Raw genomic sequence first — 24187 nt, forward strand, 5'->3', positions numbered from 1 at the left:
CAGAGTTACTAATTAGCTAAAATTCTAAAGTTGTCCATGATGAGATAGGAACACGAATGGGGGGTGGACCAGTATGACAAAAAAGTATGAAAATGTATGCACTCACTACTGTAAGTCACTCTGGATGATATCGTCTTCTAAATAACTAAAATGTTTTGCCATATGTTCACGTTATACGCCGGATCAACCACCCTGCGTTTGTTTTTGCCTTAAGTAACCTCTGTGTTATGTAACCACACCAATACTCAACATACTGTATCATACTAATTTGAGTGTCCTGGATTTTCGTTTAGTATGTTACGTCTAGTCTATGAGACCAGCCTGTCAACTACAATATTCGGTCAAGTTTCAACAGGTTACCCATTTATGGTGCGTACACGCCCTCTGCGTCTAACAGGTAATGTACATCAGGAAGTTACTGCTCTGTCACCGCCATCGACAATGTTTTAACCTGGGATTTTATAAATTGCAAATATCGTGGGTTTGATAACATTTATCCGGAATCATTTAAGCACATCTCTTTGTTGTTTTATCAGTGGACATGCGGCTCACAAAAAATTGCGCTCGAGCGCTCCTGGGAATTGTGACTTTGCACCTCAACCTGTCAGGTGAGAGAACGTTCAAAACATTCAAATTTAGCAAGCAGGCGTTAACAATCAGTTGCTAGTTGTGTATTGAGTGTGGCCTTCCTATTCTCAATGTTGCAAAATATGTCGATAAACTGAAGAATTATATACTAAAGTGGTTACTCGTTTTTAGTTTGATATAAACTACCGTTCAAACGTTTGGTCACTTAAAAATGACCATGTTTTTTAAAGAAAAGCACTGTTTGTCCATTTTAAAATAACATTAGATCAGAAATACATTGTAGACATTTAATGTTGCGGGTACATTAAACAGCACCCGCAAAATACCAGTCTCAACGTCAACAGTAAAGAGGCGACTCCGGGATTCTGGCCTTCTAGGCAGAGTTTCAAAGAAAAAGCCATATCTCAGACTGGCCAATAAAAAGAAAAGATTAAGATGGGCAAAATAATAGACACTGGACAGGACCCTGTCTTTCAAAGATAATTCGTAAAAATCCAAATAACTACACAGATCTTCATCGTAAAGGGTTTAAGCACTTTCCCATGCTTGTTCAATGAACCATCAACAATTAATGAACATGCACCTGTGGAACAGTCGTTAAGACACTAACAGCTTACAGACGGGTAGGCAATTAAGGTCACAGTTATGAAAACTAGGAGGCCTTTCTACTGACTCTGAATTACACCAAAAGAAAGATGCCCAGGGTCCCTGCTCATCTGTGTGAACGTGCCTTAGGCATGCTGCAAGGAGGCATGAGGACTGCAGATGTGGCCAGGGCAATAAATTGCAATGTCCGTACTGTGAGACGCCTGAGACAGGACGGACAGCTGATCTTCCTCGCAGTGGCAGACCACGTGTAACAACACCTGCACAGGATCGGTACATCCGAACATCACACCTGCGGGACAGGTACAGGATGGCAACAACTGCCCGAGTTACACTAGGAACGCACAATCCCTCCATCAGTGCTCAGACTGTCCTCAATAGGCTGAGAGAGGCTGGACTGAGGGCTTGTAGGCCTGTTTTAAGGCAGGTCCTCACCAGACATCACCGGCAACGATGTCGCCTATGGGCACAAACCCACCGTCGCTGGACCAGACAGGACTGGCAAAAAGTGCTCTTCACTGACGAGTCACGGTTTTGTCTCACCAGGGGTGATGGTCGGATTCGCGTTTATCGTTGAAGGAATGAGTGTTACACCGAGGCCTGTATTATGGAGCGGGATCGATTTGGAGGTGGAGGGTCCGTCATGGTCTGGTGCGGTGTGTCACAGCATCATCGGATTGAGCTTGTTGTCATTGCAGGCAATCTCAACGCTGTGCGTTACAGGGAAGACATCCTTCTCCCTCATGTGGTACCCTTCCTGCAGGCTCATCCTGACATKACCCTCCAGCATGACAATGCCACCAGCCGTACTGCTTGTTCTGTGCGTGATTTCCTGCAAGACAGGAATGTCAGTGTTCTGCCATGGCCAGCGACGTGCCCGGATCTCAATCCCATTGAGCACGTCTGGGACCTGTTGGATCGGAGGGTGAGGAATAGGGCCATTCCCCCAAGAAATGTCCGGGAACTTGCAGGTGCCTTGGTAGAAGAGTAGGGTAACATCTCACAGCAAGAACTGGCAAAAGTGGTGCAGTCCATGAGGAGGAGATGCACTGCAGTACTTAATGCAGCTGGTGGAAAACCAGATACTGACTGTTGATTTTACATTTAATACATTTAAASTCAGTTTTTCACAATTCCTGACATTTAATCCTTGTAAAAATTCCCTGTCTTAGGTCAGTTAGGATCACCACTTTATTTTAAGAATGTGAAATGTCAGAATAATAGTAGAGAGAATGATTTATTTCAGCTTTTCTTTCATCACATTCCCAGTGGGTCAGAAGTTTACATACACTCAATTAGTATTGGGTAGCATTGCCTTTTAAATTGTTTAACTTACGTCAAACGTTTCAAACGCCTTCCACAAACTTCCCACAATAAGTTGGGTGAATTTTGGCCCATTCCTCCTGACAGAGCTGGTGTAACTGAGTCAGGTTTGTAGTAGAGGTCGACCGATTATGATTTTTCAACACCGATACCGATTATTGGAGGACCAAAGAAACGCAGATACTGATTATTCGGCCGATATAAAAAATAAAATAAAAAGTATTTATTTGTAATAATGACAATTACAACAATACTGAATGAACACTTATTTTAACTTAATATAATACATCAATAAAATCAATTTAGCCTCAAATAAATAATGAAACATGTTCAATTCGGTTTAAATAATGCAAAAACAAAGTGTTGGAGAAGAAAGTAAAAGTGCAATATGTGCCATGTAAGAAAGCTAACGTTTAAGTTCCTTACTCAGAACATGAGAACATATGGAAGCTGGTGGTTCCTTTTAACATGAGTCTTCAATATTCCCAGGTAAGAAGTTTTAGGTTGTAGTTATTATAGGACTATTTCTCTCTCTACGATTTGTAATTTCATATACGCTTGACTAATTGGATGTTTCTTATATGAATAGGTCACTTTTATATTACCAGTGTACCAGAGGAGCATCCTCTCTCCTTCGCGTACCTGGGCTTCGAACCACAGGAACCCTCGAACAACGAAGCCCTCTGAAGCAAGCGTGTATCATGCAGAGCAAGGGGAACAACTACCTCCAAGTCCAGAGCGAGTGAGTTTGAAACCGCTAATTACGCCAGCGCGCTAACGTAGCACGCGTAACTAACTTTTTCACATCACGTTACACCGCCTAATCTCGGAGAGTTTGATAGGCTTGAATTCATAAACAGCAGAGCTGCTGGCAAAATGCACAAAAGTGCTGTTTGAATGAATGCTTACGAGCCTGCTGGTGCCCACCATCGCTCAGTCAGACTGTCTATCAAATCATAGACTTAATTATAACATAATAACACAACAGAATACGAGCCTTAGGTCATTAATATGGTCGAATCCGGAAACTATCATCTCGAAAACAAAACATTTATTCTTTCAGTAAATACGAACCGTTCCGTATTTTATCTAACGGTGGCATCCATAAGTCTAAATATTCCTGTTCATTGCACAACCTTCAATGTTATGTCATAATTCTGTAAATATTCTGGCAAATTAGTTCGCAACGGCCAGGTGGCCCAAACTGTGCACATACACCTGAGACTCTGCCTGAATGAACGCAAGGAAGTGACACAATTTGACCAGGTTAATATTGCCTGCTAACCTGGATTTCTTTTAGCCTAAATATGCAGGTTTAAAAAATATGTGCTTCTGTGTATTGATTTTAAGAAAGCATTGATGTTTATGGTTAGGTACCGTTGGAGCAACGACAGTTCCTTTTCTTCGCGAATGCGCACTGCATCGATTATATGCAACGCAGGACACGCTAGATAAACTAGTATATCATCAACCATGTGTAGTTATAACTAGGATTATGATTTGATTGTTTTTTATAAGATACGTTTAATGCTAGCTAGCAACTTACTTTGGCTTCTTACTGCATTCGCGTAACAGGCGGGCTCCTCGTGAGGCGTGGTTAGAGCGTTGGACTAGTTAACCGTAAGGTGCAAGATTGAATCCCTGAGCTGACAAGGTAAAAATCTGTCATTCTGCCCCTGAAAAGGCGTTAACCTCTTATGGCTGCAAGGTGAATATTGAAAAAAACTGGAAAATATGTGGCACATTTTCAAACGGCCTCCTAAGAAACTTTTTATTTTACAATATGCATATATTTACTACTGTTGGATAGATAACAGTCTATGTTTCTAAAAAGGTTTGAATTATTTTCTCTAAGTCGACAGAATATTTTTACAAGCCATTTTCCCAGCCGAATTGAGTTCTCCAAAATGCGATGTGTGTCTTTAAGACCTTGTCTATAATAAAAGGTCATTAGACTTGGGACCGTAGAACACGTCACACTCCTTCATCAGGGTGTAATGCGGAAGTGAGAATTGAAAGCAGTCGAATATCTCGTCCATGGACTGAATAACACACCTTCTTGTGAGACCTGCGCAGTTAAAAAAAAATTCGCGGGCGCGAAGCATAATTTGGTCTCGGCTACTGGAAGAAGGTCGATAACGGTGAATATGATCTCTGACTTCGATATTATTTGATACATGTCACAAAATCATCCTAAAGTATGTTTTTTCAATTACTTTAATTATATTATTGCAATTTATTCTGGACTTTGAATGTGATGAGACGGAAGAATTTTTTGAAGAAAGACAGATTAGCGCCGCAATGCTATTGTGCTTGCTAACCAAAGAGGGAAATAGTTCGTTTTGGAACCCAACTAAAGACTCTACTGGACATTGGACCCCGTTACAACATTCTGATGGAATATCAACAAAGATAAGGACCCAATTTGGGATGCTTTTTCATATATCTGTCGAACTGTTGTATGCTAACTGTGCTAGGCTAGCGCTTGATTTATGCTAGTGCTGCCTTATGCTAGCTTATGTTGTTAGCTAATATAACGATATATTGTGTTTTCGCTGTAAAACACTTCAAAAATCGGAAATATTGGCTTTATTCACACGATATCTGTCTTTCATTAGCTATCCACCATATGTTTTTCTGAAATGTTTTATGAGGTGTAATTAGTAGTCGACGTTGGTGTATGTATTTTCTCTGGCATCCCGTCTGGATTCAGACTTTAGCTATGTGGTAGCATTTATGGTAGCATCAATGTAAAACTGATTTATGCTAAAATATGCACTTTTTATGGCAAAACATAGATTTATTGTGTAACATGTTATATGACTGTCATCTGAGGTAGTTTTTTCTGGGTTCTTTAGGTTGGTTTTAGTTTATTTCGGTTGGTTTGTGCATGCTACTTGAATCATAATTCCATAATCATAATCATAATTCCACTTTTGTATTTGGTGGTGAGCTAACATAAAATATTGTGGTGTTTTCTCTTGTAAAACTTTTAAAAATCGGACATGTTGGCTGGATTGACAAGATGTTTATCTTTCAAATGCTGTATTGGACTTGTTAATGTGTGAAAGTTAAATATTTTAAAAAAATAGATTTTGAATTTCGCGTCTGCATGCAGTGGCTGTTGTCATATTAATCCGACGTCGGATTGCAGCCTGTAAAGGTTAACCCACCGTTCCTAGGCCGTCATTGAAATAAGAATGTGTTCATAACTGACTTGCCTAGTTAAATATTTGTAAAAAGAAATCGGCATCCAAAATTACCGATTTCCGATTGTTATGACAACTTGAAATTGGCCCTAATTAATCGGCCATTCCGATTAATTCGGTCGACATCTAGTTTGTAGGCCTCCTTGCTCGCACCCGCTTTTTCAGTTCTGCCCAAAAATGTTCTATGCGATTGAGGTCAGGGCTTTGTGACGGCCACTCCAATACCTTGACTTTGTTGTCCTTAAGCCATTTTGCCATAACTTTGGAAGTATGCTTGGGGTCATTGTCCATTTGGAAGACCCATTTATGACCAAGCTTTAACTTCCTGACTGATGTCTTGAGATGTTGCGTCAATATATCCACATAATGTTCCTTCCTTATGAAGCCATCTATTTTGTGAAGTGTACCAGTCCCTCCTACAGCAAAGCACCCCCACAGCATGATGCTGCCACCCCGTGCTTCACGGTTGGGATGGTGTTCTTCGGCTTGCAAGCATCCCCCTTTTTCCTCCAAACATAACGATTGTCATTATGGCCAAACAGTTCTATTTTTGTTACATCAGACCAGAGGACATTTCTCCAAAAAGTATGATCTTTGTCCCCATGTGCAGTTGCAAACTGTAGTCTGTTTTTTTTATGGTGGTTTTGGAGCTGTGGTTTCTTCCTTGCTGAGYGGCCTTTCAGGTTATGTCGATATAGGACTCGTTTTACTGTGGATATAGATACTTTTGTACCTGTTTCCTCCAGCATCTTCACAAGGTCCTTTGCTGATGTTCTGGGATTGATTTGCACTTTTCGCACCAAAGTATGTTCATCTCTAGGAGACAGAATGCGTCTCCTTCTTGAGCGGTATGATGGCTACGTGCTCCCATGGTGTTTATACTTGTGTACTATTGTTTGTACAGATGAATGTGGTACCTTCAGGCAATTGGAAATTGCGCCCAAGGATGAACCAGACTTGTGGAGGTCTCCAATTCTTTTTTCTGAGGTCTTGGCTGATTTCTTTTGATTGTCCCATGATGTCAAGCAAAGAGGCACTGAGTTTGAAGGTAGGCCTTGAAATACAGCCACAGGTACACCTCCAATTGACTCAAATGATGTCAATTAACAGAAGCTTCTAAAGCCATGACATCATTTTCTGGAGTTTTCCAAGCTGTTTAAAGGCACTGTCAACTTAGTGTATGTAATCTTCTGACCTACTGGAATTGTGATACAGTGAATTATAAGTGAAATAATCTGTCTGTAAACAATTGTTGGAAAAATTACTTGTGTCATGCACAAAGTAGATGTCCTAACCGACTTGTCAAAACTATAGTTTATTAACAAGAGTGGTTGAAAAACGATTTTTAATGACTCCAACCTAAGTGTATGTTAACTTCCGACTTCAACTGTATAGTGTATGTGGGTTTTTGGTAACAKGATGACAAGACCCTAGGCAATATTTTTTTTTTACTTACAAGAGGCAAATTAATTTAGCAAAAGTTAATATAAATGTTGATATTAGTTGGCAAGGGTCTTCAACATTATAGTGTTTTGATGTATTTCTAATACCTTTTTAAGACTTTCTGGTAGATGTTTCTAAAACCCTTTTCCATCTGCTTGATATACCTTACTTTCAAAAAAATATAGACTCTTGCATTTTGGTGCTCATGGGTCCTTTTACATAGCCAGTTGCAACAAAGCAACAATATTAAGCTTTACCGCTTGCTCTGTAATATGAGTAGTATTTTGATTTGATGTCTCGCTTTCGCTTCCGTCTCCAGATACTCTAACTTCTTTAAAGATATAGTTCACCCAAATTATAGAAGGMCATATTGGTTTCCTCACCCTGTAATCAGTCTATGGCCAAAAAGGCTAATATCGGTCCCATAACTTGAATWGGATTTGTGCCACAARTACTCAAACGTTAGCATGTGGAAACCGTGCCAAGGAATTTAAACCAAGGCAKGGATTGCTTTCATAYCTTGTCCATAGACTGCTTACAGGGTAAGGAAGCCAATGTGTAATTTGGGTGAACTATCCCTTTTTAAGCCTCTGTCTGACAAGAACTTCTACAGGMTTTCATATAAAGGTGAAAGCCTGGTAGAGGATACTCTGTTGGTAATGCGTACAAATTATATTATAACTGTAAAAGTATCAGATCCCACTCTGGAACTTGGATATGCCGGTAGAGTATATTTCATTGTTTGGGTATGTTATTAATGTTGAATTGTTAATGTGTCGATATGCTATTCAAAGACAAAAGAGATCCTACCATGGTAAGTTTGGGCATAGACCAGTCACCTGACACAGGACTTGATACATTCAAATTGACAGGAAGTACGCTGTAACAGAAGGGCATTTCCATCAAAAATGACCCATGAGGGCCTCGAGTGGCGCAGTGGTCTTAAGGCACTGCATCTCAGTGCTAGCTGTGCCACTGGAGTTTCTGGGTTCAAGTCCAGGCTCTGTCGAACCTGGCCGCGACCGGGAGACCCATGGGGTGGCGCACAATTGGCACAGCGTCGTCCGGGGTAGGGGAGGGTTTGACCGGCAGGGATGTCCTTGTCCCATCGCGCACTAGCGATTCCTATGGAGGGCCCGGGCGCAGTACATGGTCGCCAGGTGCACAGTGTTTCCTCCAACACATTGGTGCAGCTGGCTTCCGGGTTAAGTGGGCATTGTGTCAAGAAGCAGTGCATTTCTGTGTAGTGCATTTCTGTGTAGTACAGACCAGGAATCCATTACCATAATTCCGTTACCAGGTGTAAATCCAATTAATTTGCTGTAGTTCAATAACCAAAATAGATTTGTTTTCAAACTCAGGGTCCCATGTCATAGTTTGACACCCCATTCTTTCTGAAGACATCTTTTGAATCTTAATTCAGAGCAGATATTTAAGAGTTCTTGGAAAACGTGCTTACATAAAAAGAGATTTGACCATATTTCCGTTACCAAAGTTTGCATCTGCACAGTTCTTCCACTAAATTAGTTTTTACATTTTACATTTACATTTAAGTCATTTAGCAGACGCTCTTATCCAGAGCGACTTACAAATTGGTGCATTCACCTTATGATATCCAGTGGAACAACCACTTACAATAGTGCATCTAACTCTTTTAAGGGGGGGGGGGTTAGAAGGATTACTTTATCCTATCCTAGGTATTCCTTAAAGAGGTGGGGTTTCAGGTGTCTCYGGAAGGTGGTGATTGACTCCGCTGACCTGGCGTCGTGAGGGAGTTTGTTCCACCATTGGGGTGCCAGAGCAGCGAACAGTTTTGACTGGGCTGAGCGGGAACTGTACTTCCTCAGAGGTAGGGAGGCGAGCAGGCCAGAGGTGGATGAACGCAGTGCCCTTGTTTGGTTTTTGTAACATTTTCAGTGGAAACTGAAACATTTTCAGTGGAAATTGTTCAAAGTAGTCCTTGTGCATAGAGTTGTATGGTTTGTTAAATTTTGAAATCAATGGTTTTTGTTTGGCATACATTTTTTTTAAGTGAAAAAAAACKAAGTGAAAGCGTAATTCCGTTACCGTGGAATTGCCCAGAACCTCCATTCATATTTTCCTTTGAAGGAACATGTGTTCTGTAAGGATGTGTATTTGTGAAATAACTGGTGCAGCCTTAMGTCCAGACATGACAATGGGTTCTAGCCTGCTCCCAATGTTCAGTGAAACTTAACTACTATGTCACTGTTTTATAATCTTTTTTTCCATGTATTTTTGTTACCTTCAGCTCAAAACTCTTAGCCTGTTCATTGACTCCAACAACAGTTGTACTACTCAATACAATGACATAGTAGTGAACTAGCCTTTTCAGTTTGGACTTTTTGCAAAATATAAAAATAACCTTTTCTTCGTTCTGTTCACTCAGAATGTCTGCGCATGACCGTTCGCCCTGACAAAGATGCTACTGTGACTGTGTCGTCCTCACTGCTCCTTCCATTGGAACAGTGTTCCGTATGCAAGGTCAATGGCGCTGAGAATGACACCCAGATGACCTGTCACTCATCGCTGGCCCTGGTCCCCGATGAGGATGTCACCTTGCTCTTCAACTGCACTGAACCACCACAAAGTGCTTTCGTCATCCAGATCCACAGGAAAATCAGTGAGTCTAGAGAAACTTTGTAGTATTGGATTTCATTTTAGACTGCCAGCTCAATTCGATCAAACCAGTATTGCCGTATTTACACAGTCAAAAATATGTACAACACAGGCAGATGCTTCAGAATTTGACATCCTGGGGTGGTAGTTGTCAGCGACGATGCTGCATTAAAAACAGCTAAGGCTACCTTTTAGATCTGGCCCCAAGGGTGAACCGTTAAGCAGGTTTTGTTTAGGTTTCTTCCCGTCTTACCTGTTATGTGATTTTATTTTACCCAGAATGCACCAATGACACCTGCAGCCCTGCCACAGGTGTGGCTCAGCCTTCCCTGTTCTCAGAGTTCATTAGAACACTCGTCTGGGACCTAAGTGTGCCGGAGAAGACCGTTATGAGTTTGGACTTCCCTGTTGACAGGCTGAAGGAGATGACTGAATCAGAGTTGTGTCAAGATGGCTACCAGTACACTGTAACCAGGACCAACACTGAAGGAGAGGTCAAAACTCAGACATACTGCAAGAATGGCCTCGTGGCTCACCTTCATATACCGAGCCAAGCCACGGTGTCTTTGCAAGTTCAAAAAGGCCGAGAGGTGGATTCCTCTATATTCACGGCCAAACCAATAAAGAAACGTAAGCTCTTTCAACTGTTCTGTTCATGTCTAAGTCTAATGTGAGAAGTGTATGTACAGTGAATGATCTTTTGTTGAAATCAGATCTATAAATTAGTGCTTACGTTTCAAATTTTCTTCAGAGAGCCGGATGATCTCCGTGACTCCAGAGCCAGACACTATCGTCACCATCAGCAGAAACACCAAAGCYAAAGAGTGCAGTGTGTGYGTTGGGGASGGGCCTACCTGCAACCCCAAAGAACTCGTCCTGAGAGCTGCCCGCAACACCTCTGTGAAGTTCACCTGCCYACAGCCACAAGATGTCTTCAGTGTAGAGATCAACAGGGAGATTGGTAAGACACCTCAGACCCATTTTCCTGGCCTAAACAGGGCCCTGATCTGACCGGTTTTCTAGTAGCATTTGATTGAGCATGCCTAACACAATGGACCCAATGAAATAGTCTCGAAAGTGCAAAAGCTGCTCATCTGTTAGCTTCACGAATACAATATTTTTTCTCCTCCAGATTGCACAGAGATCACCTGCAGCGGGAACATCGTCCAGGCGGAGTCCTCCCTCTTCCCAGACTTCAACAGAACCTTCACCTGGGACCTGAAAGTTCCACCTGGCCTTTCCTTCCAGCTGGACTTCCCATCGCCGGGAATGAGACAGATTCCACCCTCTGAGACCTGTCCTGACGAGCATACCTACGCCATCATCACGTACCAGCGCACCGGGCTCGCCACCATCGGCATTTTTTGCCCAAACGGCAGCATCACTAGGGTCCAGGTGTTGTACAAGGGCCGGGTGTCCCTGCAGGTCCCTAGGGATAGGAAGCTGGAGGAGCCGCTGGACTTCAAGGTCACCGTCGGACCGGAAATTAAAAGTGAGTGTCTGGCAGCTGTTGGAGGAGCCATAAAAAATGAATGCCTGTTGAGGTCACTGAGTTAATCTCTATTAGCTTGTATGTATTCGGGAGACCTCCCTTTACAGAATTACTCATGTCATTATACCTCATTTAACCCCCTTTCCTTCCAGTGCTGGCTGTGGTAAAAGTCAACCTACCTCGAGGGGTGTCAGATACAGACTTCTTCTCAGCCAACTACCCTAGAGGTTTCCCTGATGACGACCTGATGAGGTGGGACTTCACGGTGCCCGGCATGCATAACTACACGGTTAACTTCCTGAATCACACAGAGTCTCTTTGCCAGAAGAAGGAAGTGATGGTGATGTACCACAAGGCGCGTGGGAAGGTGGGCATCCAGAAGAACCTGGCGGACCCCCAGCCAACACACAGGCAGGGCAGCTTCACCATGACCCTGTTTAACTGTGAGACCGACAGGACCAAACCGGGCCTGTCCCTCAAATTTAGGGTCTCGGTGATGAGGAGCGGCCATCCAGGTACAAAGGCTATTGGCAATCATAAATTGTTATGACATGATTTGTGTTGTAAGCAATATCCAAAAATGCTTCTTTATTCTATACATGCAATCTGTTAAACCAACCCTAGACTTTTCCAAACCAATATAACTAATATTTCCATTATAAATGTTTAAAAAACATATTGTAGCCTAAAATTAGCCTGATCATTCATTCAATCAAATTAATTGAGTGGTGATCGATGACCTATTTCTCAGAAGATGATTGTGCCTGTTTTGTCTTTTATTCCCTGGTCAGTTCTCTGCACTGTAAATCTGTCAGAGGATGAAAGGCTAGTCCTCCACTTTGAGAAGAGGGGATCGGACCCCTACTGTGAGATGAGGAAGGACTCTGTGCTCCAGGAGAAGATCACAGTTCCCTCAGGGACCAAAGCCAGGCTTTCTTTCCTGGACTGTCCGAGTGAAGACCTACGCCTGACAGCCGTAAAAACCATAGGTACTGTAACAATGCATACATTAGCGTTGCATGTGTTGCCTCCAAAACATAGAAACGACTATGGATCGTGTCTATGCCATTCTCACTTAAGCTTCTTATTAGAGTACATTTGTGACAAAGCTAGAACAAATGGTCTTTGTGTTTTGTTTATTATCTAAAGATGTGATGGACTAAGAATATGAATGTATGTAAACTCATTATAATATCTCAAGCCTCTGTGGATCTATTCCAGGATGCCAGAGTTTAGACTCGTGCTCYGTGACTGGGACTCTCCTCACGGTCCCTAAAATGCCGACGTGCCTCCCTACGCTACTCCAAAGCTTCACCTGTCACGTCATTATCCCAGTATATGGCACCGTGGATTTACTGTCCCCCACAGGAAACCTCAGGCAGTCCCTGCCAGGACAGGAGTGCAATGGCAGTGTCTCCCTTCACGTAGCAGAGGGTGATGGGTCCTCCATTGGCTACTTCTGCTCCGAAGGCATCATTCGCAAAATCCAAGTGCACTCCAACGTCTCTATTACTGCCACAGCGAAGGACCTTAGCCTGATTCAAGGGCCTTTCCTCAATGTGTCCTTCAGTGAAGAAATCTCAGGTATGCTAACTGGTTTCGCAGTTTTTTTCTTAAAAAAAAAAAATCTTTTAAAGTAACTATTCAGTGAAAATCTCACTTAACAGTTCTGTTAACTCATACCCAAATAATGTTGTTGACTCATCCTGTACCTCTATTGGTGGCCAAAGCATAAATTCACTTCAAACTTTTATCTCAGACAGTTTCAAAAATGCTTTCCGTTTCCTCAGAGTATGATGTCATACGCATGAGGAGGATGAGCTGACCAATCAGCGGTCTATTTCTAATTAATGTTTTTAATGACCGGTATAAGCCCACACCATTCTGTTGTTGGGGTACACCACCACCATTCCAACACAGAAACGCTGCTTTTGAACATACTTAATTAAACAAAATTGTACGGATAAGAATTTCACTCATTTTGTAATTAATTATAGGTCATATTTCATAGAAGTCTGGAAACAGTTACTTTAATACTCTCTTCACTTACCTTTTTATGGTTCCTTGGGTAACATCCACAAGAGGGCACAGACATACAGGAATGGCAAGGGGATTTGTTTTAAAATTGGTTCAATGGAAAATTTACATTCTCACTCTCTTCAACCTCTGTGTTCAAACTGTATTGAAAATGTATTGTTCTTCGTCACTTCCTTTTGTCCCTCAGACAGCATCATATATACAGTCCAGCCCAGAATGGGTTCCCCTGCCCTCCTGGCCACCCCAAACTGGCCCAGCGGCATGAAGCCATACTCCACCGTGTCCTGGATCATCAATCTGCCGGGCCACCTCCAGGCCGACCTGCTGTTGACCAACATCAGCCAGCCCAAGTGTGGCAAGGGGCACACGTTCATCAAGGTGCAGACCCTGGCCTCTCCAGAGGAGATATTGAGTCGCAGGGGGGATAAGGAGGCAGAGRACAAGCTGATGGTCYCTGAGAGCTTCTATCTCAACATGTCCAACTGTATGCCGGAGAACGGACACTTCAGTGTGCTCAGCATGGTTACCCTGCAGGAGACTAGCAGTAAGGGACCTGTTTGTATTGTTACGATAGAGTTGTGACTGAATATGTTTGTGCTAAGATATCTGCATAATTCTAGCATTCGTCTCACAAGACCTTTTTGGTTATTTCAATAACTCTTAAGAGATCTAAAATGAGGGCAAAAATAAATCAATAATAGTTTTTTAAAATTGGATGTCTATCTTAAATGACATCAATACACGTTATTAGGGATACTTTATGTTCTGTTCAACACAGATTTTAGGGGTGCTGGCAGCGAAGCTTGACTCAACTCAGAATATATGTTCATCCCTCTACTAAGTGTGAAAAAAGCTGCGCGATATGTCAAGAGATGGAAGAGAAAATCACAACTTTCTAAGAAATAAATACTGCGCTCTCAATCAAACCCTAATAACTCAACTTCTCTTTGTGTCAAAGCAGGTGTTGAGATATATATATATATATATATATATACACACACACACAGTGCCTTCGAAAATTATTCAGACCCCTTGAATTTTTCCACATTTTGTTACATTACAGCCTTATTCTAAATACTTCTTTCCCTCAGCAATCTACACACAATACCCCATAATGAAAAAGCAAAAACAGATGTTGATACTTTTTGCACATTTAATAAAAAACAGAACTACCTTATTTAAAGTATTCAACCCCTTTGCTATGAGACTCGRAATTGAGCTCAGGTGCATCCTGTTTCCATTGATCATCCTTGAGATGTTTCTACATCTTGATTGGAGTCCTCCTGAGGTCAATTCAATTGATTGGACATGATTTGGAAAGGCACACACCTGACTATATAAGGTCCCACAGTTGACAGTGCATGTCAGAGCAAAAACCAAGCCATGAGGTCGAAGGAATTGTCCGTAGAGCTCTGAGACAGGATTGTGTCGCTGCACAGATCTGGGGAACGGTAACAAAAACATTCTGCAGCATTGAAGGTCCCTGAGAACACAGTGGCCTCCATMATTCTTAAATGGCAGATGTTTGTAACCACCAAGACTCTTCCTAGAGTTGACCGTCAGGCCAAACTGAGCAATCGGGGGAGAAGGGCCTTGGTCAGGGAGGTGACCAAGAACCTGATGGTCACGCTGACAGAGCTCTAGAGTTCCTCTGTGGMGATAAGAGAAACTTCCAAAAGGACAACCATCTCTGCAGCACTCCACCAATCAGGCCTTTATGGYAGAGTGGCCAGACGGAAGGCACTCCTCAGTAAAAGGCACCCCGCTTGGAGTTTGCCAAAAGGCACCTAAAGACTCAGACCATGAGAAACAACATTTTTTTGAGGGTCTGATGAAACCAAGATTGAACTCTTTGGCCTGAATTCCAAGCGTCACATCTGGAAGAAACCTGGCAATCCCTACGGTGAAGCATGGTGGCGGCAGCATCATGTTGTGGGGATGTTTTTCAGCAACACGGACTGAGAGACTACTGATGATAAACCTGCTCCAGAGCGCTCAGGACCTCGACTGGGGGCGAAGGTTCACCTTCCGACAGGACAACGACCCTAAGCACACAGCTTAGACACACGCAGAAGTGGCTTCGTGACAAGTCTCTAAATGTCCTTGAGTGGCCCAGCCAGAGCCCGGACTTGAACTCGATCTAACATCTGGAGAGACATGGAAATAGCTGTGCAGCAATACTCCCCATCCAACCTGACAGAGCTTGAGAGGCTCTGCAGAGAATGGGATATACTCCCCAAATACAGGTGTACCAAGSTTGTAGCGTCATACCCAAGAAGACTCGAGGCTGTAATCGCTGCCAAAAGTGCTTCAAGTACTGAGTAAAGGGTCTAAATACTTATGTAAATGTGATATTTCAGTTTTTTTTGTTGTTGAATAAATTAGCAAACATTTCTAAAAATCTGTTTTGCTTTGTCATTATGGGGTACTGTGTGTAGATTGATGAGGGGGGGAAACAATTTAATACATTTTAGAGTAAGGCTATAACAAAACAAAATGTGTAAAAAGTCAAGAGGTCTGAATACTGTCTGAAGGCACTGTGTATGTATGACAACATTTTAATGAAACTGCGTGCAATTCAGGTGTGAACCTTAACTCTCAGCATGTATTACCGTCTCTAGTTTATTTTAGAAAAGCAACACAACACATCAAAGATGAGTGTTTTGAATCGTTTCAAAGGGTTTATAATGCTTCTATGCAACTGTGTTCCAGCCTGCTCATAAGCCAGCACCTCATGTCATTGCTACTTGCAGCTATATTTGTCTCATTCTTACCATATGTAATCATGATTCTTTCTTTCTCGTGTGTGTCTCTGTAGAGCTGCTCMTGAGTGGCATCCTGGGTGCTGTGGGAGCAGTGCTGCTCCTTATGCTTATTGTGCTGACAGTCTTCTTGGTGTTAAGGTGAGAACACCTGCCTTACCATAACAATCTATATATAGCTTTGATGTTGAGGTCATTTTATGACTGCCCCCCCCCCCCCCATAGTGTGGTGTCTGCTTGACTCAACCATCTGTATTCCTCTTTCGTGCTTTACAGGAAGAGAAGAATGATGGTCAAAGAGGCTTCCATCTACATAGGGAAAGGGAATATCTTCATCCCAGGCGACCATGTGTTCCCCAAAACTCGGTCCGACAGCGAGCCTCACGTTTACGCCTCCATCGAAGACACCATGGTGTACAGCCACCTGTTGCGCGAGCCCAGCTACGTGGGCACCATCCAGGACCACTTCCAAGGACAGCCGGTCGACACCTATCGGACATTCATGGCGCTCCAGGACAGAGTGCCAGAGATCACAGAGACAGCTGCAGACCATGAGCCTGAACTGGACGAGTATAGACCTTTCTTGGACCCGTCGGAAACCTTCATCCCGTCGAGACCTCGCACACCCATTGACCGCCAGGACAGCATGGGCTTCATGGACCGCAGGATGGTAGACAATGAGCTGTACACGTTCAAGAGCACTGGGGATATAAATACGATTAGACTGTCGGGGGCAGACCAAATCCTAAATCCAGAGACCTTCATCGACTCGAAGGGGGAGGGACCCATTTAGCGTGAGGCGGTACTGTGAGATGGACTACTKTTACTCATTTCACATAGCTCAAAGTGTTTCAGGTTCACTGTAGTGGAGAAATGGGGTGTAAATGTGCCTTTGCATAACATTCAGGGAGTCTGTATTAGTGGTGTTGTGCCTACTGCACAAAAACCATCAGACAAATTACTATTACTGCCTTTCATTGGAGCCTCAGTCTGTTTCCTCCAAGCTCGACATGGTGCTGCTCTTCTGTGTTTACATTACTGGTCTACTTGGTTTTTGTGTATATTTCTTGATAGTATTTTAATTGTTTTATATGCTAGTATATATTTAATACATTGAATGTTGCCCTGACACTGGTGTGTCATGGGTTTAAGAGCAGGGATGCTTGTTTTGTTTGTTAGTTTTGTACCKAGCATTTTTTTGCATTGTTTATGCCTTGTGGCAAGGGTTTTTCTATGTAAATGTGTTTTTATAAATTTCTCTGCCAATTTTTGTATTTTTATAAATTCCTTAGACATTTTGAGTGGTCTGAGTACAGTGTGATATTGTGAATAATACTGTATCTAGGATAGATAAGGGAATCGATCCAAAACGATATTGCTTCAGAAGGTGTCTTGTTGTGATGAGAAAAGTGACATTCTTTCATCCTTTGTCTAAAACCTGTGACCTTAAGTCCTGGCTTGTAGTTTATAACAACAGGAACTTCAACCACGGAAGACAGGATGATTGTTTTCATTGGAGTAGTTACCAAGAGGTTACCGTTTAAAGGAATTAAACAATTATGAGATTATGACAATCCTCTTGCGGTAATAAACGTTTGTGTTTACAATTTTGTCTCATCTCTGTTCGAAGGTAAAAAAAAATAAAAATAACTTTTCCCGCTACAATATTAAGATTTGATACATGTTAAATGAACGTGTCTTCCTAAGATGTTTTCTTTGTTCAGTAATGTGTAATAGTTGGATTTTCATTGTCTTTACATTTTCTTAGACAAACCCCTATTATAATTTCATAACTTTTATTGAGATGTATATGTGTTCAGGCTAGACATCTTGTGATTAAAAACAAGTATTCAAAGGCTAGCTCTCTGAAATAATTGTTGTAAATTAGAAAGGAAAGCAACAGATTAACCACCTCACTGTTTTACAAAGAATTCTCCAACATTTTTGTCTGGGTATCAGCTCTAGAAAAGTGTCAGTAACTTAAAATATACATTTTCAGGGGTTGAATWTAAAACCAAAGCGTACATTGTAGAAAAGAATTCAAGGTAGCGAACAAGAAATATAATTCAAGCATGGGAAATGCAGCTAACAAATGGTGTGCCTCAGACTATGTTGAACTCGCAGACAGAGGCCTTCTCCTCACGACAGTTCTTGTCTAACCATTTCCCACCAGTGGCCTCTGAGAGGATGACACAGTTCTGGGAACGATCTGTCTTTGGGGATCTGGAACCAGAGTCCCAGTTCTTGTAGAGGATGCTGTTGCCAACCTGATCCATCCAGTTGCCCTCAGTCACCATGTCGCTGATGCCCAGCCAGATCTGCTCGCCTGGGCCGATGCTCTGGTAGACGTAGTCGCTGAGCTGGTCATTCTGGTCCTTGGACAAGGGAGTACCGAGTACACCCCCCAGRGCAATGCAGTCGTCAAAGGCTGTGTGGTAGCTTTTCTTCCGCGGCTCAGCCAGGAAACACTTGCCATGAACCTTGACCCCTTTCAAACAAACTGAGGAGCCAAGTGAAAATTGTAGTGTCAGAGCATCTTTAGAAGTGTTCAAACAGAAACCGATACTGTTATTTATGTCCAAAGGGTCCTGAACAATACCAGTATGTGTGAATCTCACCTGACTGCAAAGCCTGTTGCTCCTTCATAATATTTAGATCCTGAACAATGTCGTCGATCTGCTTCTGCAGCTCCTCTATGGCTGCATCTTTGCCTTCATCTGGAGCACGACAGAACAGAAACGGGGGAGGGGAACAGGATGGACTCAAAGATGACACAAAGTTTGAGCAATAGGCTACTCCTCCAGTGAGGTGGCAATGCCAGATGTGTTGCTTGAAATTATTGATGTGTATTGCAGGCAATGTTCTGGCGAGACTAATAAAATCATATTTTACTCAAAATAGTTAATCTTCCCGAACAATGAGAGCTGTGTGTAACAAACATTTMATTTCTCTCAGATTCAAAATGATTGATTTAAAAACAATTTCAACACTGGACGTAAATATCATTCTGACCATTATATAGAGTGTGAGGCACCCACCACCTACCCTTTTTAACCGTTTTCTTCGTAGGGAAAGCCTGCTGGAATGAGCAGTTCACCAAGAGGAGTATTCCAAAAACCAAACAGGTTCTTCTGAACTCCATGGTTAGATCTGTTGTTGAATGACTGCTTCAATGTGGAGCCTGGCAATTTATGTCCTCTCTCCTCCACAAAAGGGAAAAACACAGTGTAATTGAAAACTGATGCCTGGAGCTGGAGCTGTCCAACCTCAGAACCTGATACTCTCTCAGTCCCAGACATCGCATGCACTGTGACATCCTTATCTGATTTCTGCACGTCCCAGCGGTCCCACCCTGTACTTTGAAAAAGAAAAATAGGGTGTAGTGGTTCTAATATGAGTCAAATGGCATCTCTTATTCACTTTATGGTCAACTAAATCAGTTGTCTTTGGTATTATTGCAAYGCAAATTCATTTCTTTGCTTTTATTTTTTTAAACTCAGGATCTTGGTCAGGTTTTTAAATGGTGAAGTAGGATACATACGTGTTTCTTTGGACCGGTATCCTCTCTGGCAAAGTAGACCATTTGCTCCAGGCCACAGTTCTTAAGCAGTGGAAATGGTCCTGTCTCACATCTGCTCTTTTGGTTGTGCACTTTATGCTCCTCTGATGAATCTGACACGTGTTAAGGACAATAGGACACAGTGACTATCGCCATCAGAATATCTACTCAATTACAGAAAAAGATATTCAGAGATATTCAGTTATAGAGGTATACAGTATAAGTAGTCTTCGGTTTTAACTTCACTAAATGCTGAACATTCGTTGTAATCCTGACCAATCGGGAAGACAAAAGTAAGAGGCTTAGTTTTTATTTGAGCCATTTGAATGGCAAGAACACACTGCTCAAGTTACACATTTGTTGAATTTGGTCATTATTTGTACATTCAATAGTGGTAAAAACATGTTTGCCATCTGCCGCCTCCACCTTAGTTCAGCATTCAAGTAAACATCATTAACCTTTTATCAAAATACTCATACAGGTCATTTCTATAGGTGATTCAAAATTTCCCTGCTTTGAAGTGTAGGGAAGACAGACACATTTAACACTGTTGCATAAATGTTTTTTTTTTTTTAAAGCCTACTTTCTGTCTCTTCTTTCCCAGACACTCCTTCTGCAGAAGCTCCATGAGGGCTTTCCCTACCCGTTTCCCTGTCTGTAGAGATATACAACAGAGCATAAAAATGTGTGTGTGTGTGTAACTATACTTGTGGGGACCAGAAGTCCCCACAAGAATAGTAAACGAACAAAAATTGTCCCTACAAGGTCGAATACTATTTCTAGGGGGTTTAGGGTTAAGGTTAGAATTAGGTTTAGGGTTAGGAGCTAGGCTTAGTTTTAGGGTGAGGGTTAGCAGCTATGGTTTGGTTTAGGGTTAAGGTTAAGGTTACGTTTTCAGGTTAAGGTTAGGTTTAAGGGTATTGGTTAGGTTTATGGGTTACGGAAAAAATGATTTTGGATGGGACTGAATTGTGTGTCCCCACTAGGTTAGTTGTACAAGACTGTGTGTGTGTGTGTGTGTGTGTGTGTGTGTGTGTGGCGTTCTCCGGTATACAGCACCTGGATAAATATACATTGCATTGCATTCACATAAACAAAATTAACTGTACATTCACACACACTTCATGAATTTCCTCTGCACAAAATTCCCCCAAAGGGTATAATTGTGTTAACAACTTTGTGATGTGCTGATAAGGTTCAACTTTGATACAGCTGAACATTCAATGCTAATACGTTTGTTGTGGTGAGAGATGACAGATGATATGAAGAGGAGCGCAGGCGTCCTATCTCACCTCTGTCATCTCAAAGATGCTCTCTGGRTCCAGGCTGCCTCCTCCCACYTTCCCGACGCAGGTGACCGTCCCCTTGTGTGTGACAGAGATGATCAGGATGGCCACTGAACACGGCCACCTTCTCCTACAGTGTGGCGTCCACCACAAATAAAAGACAATGACTAAATTGGCAAAACTCATAAAAGGAATGAAATCAACGAAAACGTGTTTCTCATAAGGTTAGCATAGGTTGTGCACTCTGCAAACAATGTGTSCACTCCGACAATGAGAACCGGAAGACTGGCATAATAATACTGAATGCCTTCAAATAAATTACCTTAACCAAAGTAACAAACATTGTAGATGAGACATTCTAGGAATTAACGGCAAATGTACTACTGGTGATATGTAATTGGGAATTGATATACACTAACAATCAAACGCAAACAATTCACACAATGAAGTTATGAAACAATTAAAGAGCACAAATTGGCGGGAGAGAGCGCACTGGAGAAGTGCATCTGCGCGCACGGTCAATCCAACGTCTGCATTGGCCATGCAGCATTTATGGTGATGTGGCCTCCGCAGAAGTCAGAGCATTCATATTTCCTGCGCTTCACAGAGCAGCGCAGAGGTGTTGTCATATAACTGAGTTTGTGTTCATACAGGATGGCCTCTGAATGCCTCTGGAGGCTCAGCAATTGCGTCAAACCCTCCACATGGAGCCTCCCTCCTACCACATTTTTGGATCAAGTATAAATTGGCTTTCAGTCTAGGCCTGCGCAATGGATTAGTTCCCTGAGATGGGCGCATATATATATATATATATATATATATATATATGTGTGTGTGTGTGTGTGTGTTACTAACAATCTCGGTCGACTAATTGGGGTCAGCCCTAACTGATATAGAATCATAATAATAAAGATAAAACAAATTATACTAATTACGAAAATAAATAATTTAACGTTTGAAAATTGCATCAATGCTGAATAGCGAGACAGTCCATTTGGCCGTGCCAACGTTCTTCTCATCTTTGTCCACTACAATATTAAAACTTGTCCCCACGGATGACACTCCCATTGTCTGCTTCTTTTCACTATACTCGTTCTCCTGTAACTTTCGTTTTACTTTAATGAAAAAGGCCTATATCTTCGCAATCAACAGTAGCCTAGGCCAAGGTTCATTTCACTCGCTCTCTCCTCAGCAGCAGGCGTACGTGAGGTAAGCAGCCGGAACCAGTTTCAGCTATTCGTTTTATTTAGTTGGAATTGGCTGACATAGATAACGAGCTCGCGCAGTTCTCATCACCTTACACATTAAATTAACAGAGGATGGGTCCAATCAATTTTAATTGCACATGCCCGAGGCCTTGAACAAAAAAATATAAATGCAACATGCAACAATTTCAAAGATTTTACTGAGTTAGAGTTCATATAAGGAAATCAGTCAATTGAAATACATTCATTAGGCCCTAATCTATGGATTTCACATGACTGGGAATACAGATATGCATCTGTTGGCCACTGATACCTTAAATTAAAAGGTAGGGGCATGGATCAGAAAACCAATCAGTATCTGGTGTGACCAATGTTTTCCTCGTGCAGCAAGACACATCTCCTTCCCGTAGAGTTGATCAGGCTGTTGATTGTGGCCTGAGGAATGTTGTCCCACTCCTCTTCGATGGCTGTGCGAAGTTGCTGGATATTGGCGGGAACTGGAACGTGCTGTCGTAAACGTTGATCCAGAGCATCCCAAACATGCTCAATGGGTGACATATCTGGTGAGTATGCAGGCCATGGAAGAACTGGGACAGTTTTAGCTTCCAGGAATTGTGTACAGACCTTGCGATATGAGGTTGTGAATTATCATGCTGAAACATGAGGTGATGGTGGCGGATGAATGGCACGACAATTGGCCTCAAGATCTCATCACGGTATCTCTGTGCATTCAAATTGCCATTGATAAAATGCAACTGTGTTCRTTGTCCATAGTTTATGCCTGCCCATACCATAATCCACCGCCACCATTGGGGACTCTGTTTACAACGTTGACATCAGCAGACCCCTCTGCAGTTGTGAGGCCGGTTTGACGTACTGCTAAATTCTCTGAAACAAAGTTGGAGGTGGCTTATGGTAGAGAAATTAACATTGAATTATCTGGCAACAACCTTGGTAGACATTCTAGCAGTCCAGCATGCCAATTGCACGTTCCCTCAAAACTTGAGACATCTGTGGCATTGTGTTGTGTGACAAAACCGCACATTTAAGAGTGGCCTTTTATTGTCCCCAGCACAAAGTGCACCTGTGTAATGATAATGCTGTTTAATCAGCTCCTTGATATGCCACACATGTCAAGTGGATGGATCATCTTAGCAAAGGAGAAATGCTCACTAACAAGATGTAAACAACTTTGTGCACAACATTTTAGAGAAATAAGCTTTTTGGGTATATGGAACATTTCGGGGATCTTTTATTTCAGCTCATGAAACATGGGACCAACACTTTACATATCGAGTTTATATTTTTGTTGAGTGTATATCAGACCCACCAAGACCTGAGACAGACGTCTGTATTTAAGAAGGATCCCGGGATCTCAGAATTTCAGGTCTGTTGGACCGTGAAGACCTATACCTGGAAAAGAGTGACCTATGCCTAGCCGATCGGAATGTCAAACCAGAGCAGATACTGTGGCAGCATACAGAAAGATAGAAGATTGCAACAGTCTAATATAATGACAGTGTGGCAAACAAGGCAACATTGATCATTATGAAGTGTTCAGGATGTTGAAATAGGAGTGCATTAGTGTAAACATTTGACATTTTAGTAATATAGCAGACGCTCTTATCCAGAGCGACTTACAAACAGTGCATTCATCTTGAGATAGCTAGGTGAGAAAAAAACATWTCACAATCGTAGCAAGTACATTTTGTCTCAACAAAGTATTTATGTGTGGCTGAAATAGCTGAATCCACTCATTTGAAGGGGTGTCCACATAYTTTTGTATATATAGTGTATAGTGTAATATAATTACCGGCAGGCCTTCTATAGGGCTACTTGCACTCAAACCATGAAAAGGTCAAACCAGAGGGCAAGACGCAAAACGTAATTTAATGCTGCAATATAATAACCTGTTTGTATTTCACCCATAAACATTGAGCAATGACTTGACTTACTATTGATATTAACCTAATAAAGTTAAGAAACTTTTATGAAGGTTTGGTGTGGTATAGTGCACCAGAGCGCCAACTGACTCAGGTT

The 24187-nt window shown here is 42.1% G+C and overlaps 2 protein-coding genes across 3 annotated transcripts; one reads left to right on the plus strand and one right to left on the minus strand.

Annotated features, from left to right (window-relative positions):
- The first annotated feature begins 383 nt into the window (after positions 1-383).
- LOC111955319 (CUB domain-containing protein 1-like) lies at positions 384-17772 on the plus strand. Of its 2 annotated transcripts, none has more exons than XM_023975521.2 (11): positions 384-608; positions 9577-9810; positions 10086-10436; positions 10558-10767; positions 10939-11298; positions 11451-11813; positions 12090-12287; positions 12520-12882; positions 13523-13879; positions 16154-16238; positions 16374-17772. In XM_023975521.2, the coding sequence occupies exons 1-11, from the start codon at positions 542-544 to the stop codon at positions 16888-16890; spliced, it is 3105 nt and encodes a 1034-aa protein (XP_023831289.1). In that variant the 5' UTR covers positions 384-541; the 3' UTR covers positions 16891-17772. The 2 variants fall into 2 exon arrangements, with proteins under 2 accessions (XP_023831289.1, XP_070292193.1); XM_070436092.1 differs by lacking the exon at positions 384-608 and adding an exon at positions 8283-9018 and having other exon boundaries at positions 16374-17771.
- Positions 17773-17908: 136 nt separating this feature from the next.
- LOC111955320 (tetranectin) lies at positions 17909-19393 on the minus strand. The gene is made up of 3 exons (XM_023975522.2): positions 19143-19393; positions 18716-18814; positions 17909-18597 (listed from the first exon to the last, which is right to left on the minus strand). Exons 1-3 carry the CDS (start codon positions 19237-19239, stop codon positions 18200-18202), a joined length of 594 nt encoding a protein of 197 aa, XP_023831290.1. The 5' UTR covers positions 19240-19393; the 3' UTR covers positions 17909-18199.
- Positions 19394-24187: the final 4794 nt, after the last annotated feature.

This window comes from Salvelinus sp. IW2-2015, linkage group LG30 (assembly GCF_002910315.2).
Source record: "Salvelinus sp. IW2-2015 linkage group LG30, ASM291031v2, whole genome shotgun sequence".
NCBI classification, from domain to species: Eukaryota; Metazoa; Chordata; class Actinopteri; order Salmoniformes; family Salmonidae; genus Salvelinus; species Salvelinus sp. IW2-2015.